This window comes from Ylistrum balloti, unplaced genomic scaffold, assembly GCF_031769215.1.
Source record: "Ylistrum balloti isolate Yb309-2 unplaced genomic scaffold, AGI_CSIRO_Ybal_v1 Utg371636, whole genome shotgun sequence".
NCBI classification, from domain to species: Eukaryota; Metazoa; Mollusca; class Bivalvia; order Pectinida; family Pectinidae; genus Ylistrum; species Ylistrum balloti.
In genome coordinates this window covers 111,189-119,321 of record NW_026782833.1, presented here as the reverse complement: position 1 = coordinate 119,321, position 8,133 = coordinate 111,189, and the positions used below count along the sequence as shown (strand labels likewise).

The following is an 8,133-nucleotide window of genomic DNA, read 5'->3' as shown; positions in this document are numbered from 1 at the left end:
ATGGCTTCCAAGCCGGATTTTATAATAAGAGTATGCACTTTACTAATAACAGCGTTCATAGTTATTCAAGTTATATTTTATTGGTTGGCGCAAACTCAACATATTCGATTGTTAAATAGCATAGTGCTGATCAAGAATTACAGTGGAGCAATACGGAAACATCTGGAAATGACGTACAAAATGAAAGATATGTCTGTGACTATCGATGCGGCTCATGGAGATTCTAACTGGACAGATTACTTACCTGAATGTTCACCAAACCCACCAAGACTTGGTAAGTATATTATTTTAATGGACATAATGATGAACTATCGAATTTTAAATCGAGAACTGGCACTGAAACGAATTATCCAAATCTAAGACTTTTAATAAAAAAAACTGAACTTTGCAATTTGTCGTTTATCATATGATGTTATCTGTATTTCATACATATATATTCTAAGCGTGTCAGATATAAAATTGTGTATATACTGGTAAAATGTAACGTACAGCGGCTTATTGTTTATATATATGAATATCGTATTCTTCATTGACGAGCCCTATAAGGACATGATAACTATGACGTGCAGTTTACTAAGTTAATTGGTATATAACGTTGCCTATAAATTTCATTTAAAGGTGATATACAATTGTGGACGTTTTGTACAATTATTTAGAGCTTAAGTAATCAAGAAGTCAGGCGAACTTCCATGGCTGTACTAGGATAAATCTTCATCATTACAATTATTTCCTGAAGCCGGAGTATACCTGTAATCCTGAACAATGTGTGTTTTCGTCATGTTACATTTTTTTTCAGGTTCCAGAGATGATTGATAAATAATTGCTTAACTTTAATTTCTTCTGTGTCTATTCCTTATCGCATTTCACCACTCTGTTAGATTTGTGATCTACTATCTGTTCTTAAAGCTTAACTTCCCTTCACAAAGTAATTATCTTTGCTTCCCTTAGTTGCCAACACTGAATACCGCCTACAGTGTAAAGAGAAACACTATTTATTCAAAACCTGAGTCTTCGGGTTTTTAATTACAATTGGCACAAAATTTGGTAACAAAAATATCTTTATACTTTTGTGAAAACGAAATAAAAAGTATTTTAAAAACGATAGGTGTTTGTAACTTCATTTGGCCGAAACCTAACATTGGGTCCCATCGTCAATTTATGCACTGGAGTATTTTCTATTTTACGCAACCTGAATGCAAATACATGTATGTATATAAACTTAGACAGACGGACATTGGACTCTGGACCATTGTATTATCGGTTCTTTAAACTAATTAAACAAATGAGGGTAAATGTATCTAATATGTACATATGTAAGATGGGACTATTCATAAAAAAATGACAATTTTCAATACCATATTAAACATAAACAACAGACCGATACAACTGAAAAATTATCAATATTTTTTTATTACCATTTCATTAATTTTCTTTGAGTATCGTATTAATCTAATGGTTGCATGTTGATAGTTGGTCCTCTAGCAACATACAAAAAATCCCCATACTTGGAAAAAACGGAACTGGAACTGAAATATCTAATGCCAGGTGGACACTTCGAACCTCAGGAATGTCGAACTAACCAACGAGTGGCTATAGTGATACCCTACCGAAACAGGGCATCACATTTACGTACGCTTCTCTACAATCTCCATCCAATGCTGACGAGACAACAGCTGAACTATACTATCTTCGTTATCGAACAGGTAAGATGATCACACACTGGTTAAAACTATATGATGAAAGTGAGTTGTTTGATGTTTCACATGGTTGTTTTTAACGCGAACAGGATACGAAGTTATATCTTGTCCCTCATCCCTTGTTCTACGGTTGCCTATCAATATTCTTAAATAGAACAAAAAAGGTTAATATTGTTTTAGTCATGAAATAAGCAATGTTTTTATTATTCTTTTATTTTCGAGGTATCTGGGGTTGAATATCAATTTCATTCTCACGAAATAAATAAAACTAAATAATAATCAAGCAAGCATACAAAACAATACAAAATTAATTAGCCTGTCAACACAAACTTTATGATTGTATGATGCAATGTTAGGTTTATATGTGTGTTTTGTATGTATGTATGTATGTATGTATGTATGTATGTATGTATGTATGTATGTATGTATGTATGTATGTATGTATGTATGTATGTATGTATTGTATTGTATTGTATATATGTATGTATGCATGATTGTATGTTTATGATGTATTATGTTTATGTCTGACCACCTTGTTGTATTGGGAGAAGACTTATTTAGGTTTAATCCCGCTGTCTAATCATATTGATTGTTTATATCAATAAGATATTCTGAAACGAGACAAAACAATACAAATTTTAATCTAATTGGTTCTAACCGGTATGATTCTATAAGAAAATAAAAAAAAAAAATGAATAATAAAATAAAGTTCATAAACATGTTTCCTTGGTGCCTTATATTCAATATACCGTATATGTAAGGGTGATGGCATTACCAGCGTTACGCCACAAGCTGTTCAATAAGCGGAACACTGGTATATAGTGTGTATACGTAAACACTTTTGTCACGGTTCATGAACCCCTGTGTACGTATCCTAGCAGGAGGAAAACGGTTACCGGTAATTGTATGGATAGAAACTAACATAAGAAATCAATAAGCTTCATCCCTGTCATACTGTATAAACAATTCAATATTGTTCAAGTATTCACTCCAAATGCGTCGGACTCTAATAATTTATTAATACAATTACTATGATTTTTCACACTTTCGGAAATTAATAACCCCGAAATAGTTTGTAGATATCAGGGTTTACATTACTATTACAGTTAGTTGTAACATATATTTGCATTATACCACCTAAACAAAATACTGTTGTATACAATTTATACTTTCCGTGATAGACTACAGAATTAGGAGTACACCTGATTACTATCAGATTTATATAGTCTTCTCCCAAGACAACATGGTAGTCAAACATAAACATAATACACAATACACCATAAACTTACGTACATACATACACACATACATATAAACTTTACATAACTTACATACAATCATAAATGTAATGTTGACGGACTCGTCAATTTTAGATTCTGGGAAACAATTCTGTTAATTTTTACACTTTAATTTAATGATTATGAGAAGATAATTAACAATCCATCAGCTTTCCAATTGACTATGTCTTATGATATTGATTATATTAAATGTGCATTACATGTACTTTCTCTCCCATATAAAAGTGGTTTGGGCCAGAATGTCTATGAAATAAAAGTAAGCCATCTCCCACTTCAATGAGGGAGCAAGTACACATGAAGCACATTTTTCTGATATCAAAGGATTATTATTCTAAATAAAAGGATATTTAGACCAAGATAGAGAACTATACTATTCAGAGTTGTTTCCTCATTATAAGATGATAACTGAAATATTGTGAATAAATCAGAAAGAACAAATAATAATGGGAAAAGGTAAATAGCTGTTAAACTGTACTCATCTCATGATTAATGAAAGTTGAATTAACTATATCTATGGAAAGATATCTTTTTCTTTTCTATTTTGTCGTAGTTTAGATTTGTTCTATAAGTTCAATTCATATCAATATGTATCAAACATTGGACATTAAAGCCTTTCTGTATCATCAATATTGTTAACTACAGCATAAATGATTTATTGATGTGAGTGGTACAGATTCGTCAGCTATGCAAAACAGTTCAGTTCATAGTGGTTATGATTATGGTTGTTTAGGGTTTGTTATAAACATTGTCTAGGGTTAATATATCCAGGGCAGTCAAAAAAGAAATGTTGATCTGTTTCAGTTGGGGTACCACATGCACAAGATGGGTCACTTGATTTTAGGATACAGAAATTAAATCGCGAAATTGCGTAACCTCAGTGTGACACAAAGAAATCCATAGTTTCACGACAAATGAATCATTTTCGCGTGAGGTCTGGCGTTTTATCCTACACTTACTGTATAGTTGGTTCACGTGTGTTTTACAGATATGAAGAAGTGAAATTTGATGGTTTATCCATTAACAAAAAATAAGAACATAATTTTGAAGGACTATGATGGATGAAGATAGTTATAGAATATCTATAATTTCTTTTCAGGCTGGAACGAATACGTTCAACAGAGGACTTCTGATGAATATTGGATACGTCGAGGCAATGAAATCTGCAGAGTTCAGATGTTTTGTTTTCCATGACGTTGACCTCATTCCCGAAGACGATCGTATCTACTACGGTTGTGGAAATGGTCCACGCCACCTCTCAGCAGCCATAGATAAATTCAACTATAGGTACATTACTTATAATATGATTGAATGATAGTGCAACATGAGTATCCAGAAGTTTGTTTAAAGGCTTAGCACAATGATTTTGGCTACAAATTCGGCATTGCGTAACTGAATTCATAACGCAAAATGGACAACGGACAACACAAAATGAAAATATGGCTTCAAATGTGACAAAGTGTACCGATAAAAGAACACATTCCATGAAAAAATAATGCATAACAACATGTTCAAATAATATAAAGACAGTTGTACAGCAAAAGTACACACACATCAAAATGAAAATACAACACAAACACAGTACAACGACAAAATGTGCATGAAAACTTACGCCTGACAACAAAATGTACCACATAACAGAAAACAATGATAAAATGGACCTCAATTCCAACACATACATAAAGATAAAAAACAAAAACAAAATAAGAGAAAAAATGAGACAACACACAATGCCAAAATGCCCCTGAAAACGAAAGCAGAACGATGAGGATATGATTTAACTAGCACACAAAGACCACAGTACAACTGAGCCAACATACACAGACAACACACAACGAGAAAAGGTACCACAAAAGCAAAGCACATTGACAAAAGTATCATTTAACCATCACACGATACAAATACCTCATTCCTAGTACATAACGACAAAATGTACCACAAAACACCATCCATAACGACAAAACGTATCATATTTTATACATTCAATATCACTATCTACTATATTATACTGAATCTAATATCCTTATCCTTTAAGGCTGCCCTATCAACCCATTGCCGGTGGAGTCACTCAACTACGACAAAATGATATTGAAATAATAAATGGTTTTTCCAACTTGTACTTTGGCTGGGGTGGTGAAGATGACGACTTATCTGCCAGGTATTGTGTCTAAACACCAATTATTGATGTGTTGTCTCACCTGTATATGTGGTATCGATCGATGTACATAAAGTAAATGGGCCCAGCACGCTCAACTATGATGCTTACATGTCGAAGGTGATGGTTATTCAGGGCCTGTTCTAAATATTAGGATTTCCGCGCACAATATCGGCAACTGACAAATGACCTAATCGAGTTTCGAGAGATGCAGGTTGATGAAGATTATGAAAATTTTTGGCTTGTTGTGGTACGATTTGGTGTTGGATGTGTTTGATAATCATTAACATAGCTAGTCATACCATTGTTGTTTCACTTATTTTGATTAAGAAGCATGATATTACTTACTCTGATTCACCAGAATTTACAAAGTGGGTGACGTCGATGAGGGAGAAAATGCTTGATCTTCCGAAACACATGGTCTTATTCTCCTTGTACGTTTTCAGGAGTTTCCTTGTGAATCTTTGTTTTGTTCATATTTGTTTTTACTTTCGCCGATTTTGAGGTCGGATATAAAAAATCTGTAAAAATGTCAGTATTTTCTTCTGTAAATAAAGGAATAAGCCGCTAGAAAGATTTTTAATCTACAAGTGATTCAGACTCACAAGTGCTGGATGATTTTTTATTCTGATTTTGTAATAATTCATATTTATCCTTGTATTCAGATTAAGGAATGCCTCTTTGAAGATACAAAGATACAGTATGACGATTTCGCGCTACAAGATGATAAAGCATACCAAAGAAAAACACAATATGCCTAATCCTAAAAGGTACGTTTGATTACAGCATTCCATGACACTTGCTATATGCTGTAAATCTTATGTTAACGAGCACTTAATTTCGCGAAGAATGGGACTACTGTGTTAGCGAATACATGAATTCGAGAGAACCATGCTGACTTTATACTGTTAATACATTTGATAATGAATAAATCCGAAATATGATCCCTCGCGAAAAATAATTGACTCACAGTAGATTTTGTTTATGTTGGCCAAAAGATTTTTTCTATGTGTTCATATAAGAATACAAATTACCAGATGACCTAAATTATTACTTTTCTTTCGATCGCTTCCAAATTTTAGCCCTTATCTTCAGTGATGAGTCCCAGAGGGACGAAACAGCTCTATACTGTAATTTAATTCATTGTTTGACCCTACTGTATCTAACTCTAAGTTTGTGATAAAAAGTGATATACACTTGTCGTCTTTTGTATAATCATTGAAAACGTCATTGTTCTTTTGATACTGTCGGCTCGATACTGCTCCGTTGTCCTTGCTCTAAATTATTTTCCGTCACCCTTGCTCAAGGCACTTCTCCGTCGCCCCTGCTCTAGAAACTGCTCCGTCGTACTTGTTCTAAATACTGCTCCGTTGCCATTGATACAAATACTACTCTGTCGCCTTTCTCGAGATACCGTTCCGTTATTTTCCCGTTGTCCTTGCTCTAGGTAATGCTCTATTGCACTTACTTTAGCTACTGCTTCGACGACGTTATTCTAGATACTTTTCGCCGCCCTCGTCTAGAACCTGTTCCGTCGTCTTACTCTAGATAATTATCCGTTACCCTTGCTCTAGGTACAGCTCCGTCGTACTTTCTCTAGACACTGCTTCGTCACTCTTGCTCTAGATAATGCTCCTACACCCTTGCTCTAGTGACTGCTCCGTTGCCGTTGCTCTAGATACTTCAATGTCGCCTGCACCGTCGCCTCTGCTCAAGATGACCTAGCATTCTCGTCCATCAAGATAAGACCAGGGCCGATAGAGCAGACCCCGATAACGAATCAAATTATATCACATCCGTTTTCTCTTCCTATCGCTTGTCTATGGCTTGTCTTACTATCCTTGTACTTTTTAAGGGGTCTCGGCGTAAACCTTCCATTTGTTATTTTTTCCATAGCTTCAATTTGTGTCTGAATTTAGATTCCATTATGTCTATATAATCTCCCTTGTTTTTTTTATCCCGTGACGTTGTTTATTTCTAAAACATGCGCCATGTTTTCTTCAGAGTGACGTTGCTAGCTGCTGCTACTAAGAGAATGAAAACTGACGGGATCAACAGCCTGAAATATAAAGTGTTAAATATAACCAGGGGGACGCTGTATACTAATATCCAGGTCGAAATAGACCAGAAAGATTACGCCATATAGTTATGAATTAAAACAGACAGCGCTAGTGGTATGTGTTCTTTCTGTTTACACATTAAAACATGATACCGAGTTTCAGGACAAAGACTCGCATACCTATTATTCATTAGATAGGCAGGTAATCATGTCAACCGCCGCATGAGTCTCGGCTATAGTCTTGCTATTGTTATGTATAAATGTTGTATATTAATCCAAATTCAGATGTGCCGTGTTTACATGCATTGCATCATATTGATTGTTTACATAAAAACACGTTTATGATTATTTGTCAGAATATGTGTAGATAGTGCTAGGCAGATTTTTCTAGAAAGCTTGGTTACTAGAATGATCCGTGTGTTTCCGGAAGTTACTTAATCTAGAAAATTCGGTTATTAGAATTACCTGGGTGTTTCCAGAAGTTTCTGGAAATAGATGTAATCAAGCTAGGTACCTGCTAGTCTAGAATCATCTAGAAAAGAACTTTCTAGAAACCTTTAGTGTATATAAACATGATGGAACTGAGTCTGAGGAGCCTTTTTGAAGTATTAACGGCTTGATTGAGCTTACTTTGAGACTTCAGTCTGTGAAGTGTGGACTTGTAGTTATTTAGTGATAGTGCCTTATGGACTTATATATACCTAGCGAGGAAACCATTCTTGGATTATTCTTCTGACTTTTGATTAATTAGTAGCTAGCTCTGTGCACCATCACAAAATTGTAATTTACTGCATAGAATTTATCTGTTTTTATTAAGTTGTTGAATTTTAATCTAGCTGTTGGGCTTTGTTTGCTGTACGTTAATTCTGTAACGTAACGTTATATGTATTATTAGTTTAGCCAGTGGGTCTCTCGTTATTTCCTTAT

The 8,133-nt window shown here is 34.4% G+C and overlaps 1 protein-coding gene across 1 annotated transcript; it reads left to right on the top strand.

The window, feature by feature from the left end:
• Positions 1-7,293, top strand: LOC132563199 (beta-1,4-N-acetylgalactosaminyltransferase bre-4-like). The gene is made up of 6 exons (XM_060227951.1): positions 1-274; positions 1,471-1,703; positions 4,092-4,279; positions 5,028-5,150; positions 5,813-5,917; positions 7,152-7,293. Exons 1-6 carry the CDS (start codon positions 1-3, stop codon positions 7,291-7,293), a joined length of 1,065 nt encoding a protein of 354 aa, XP_060083934.1.
• Positions 7,294-8,133: the final 840 nt, after the last annotated feature.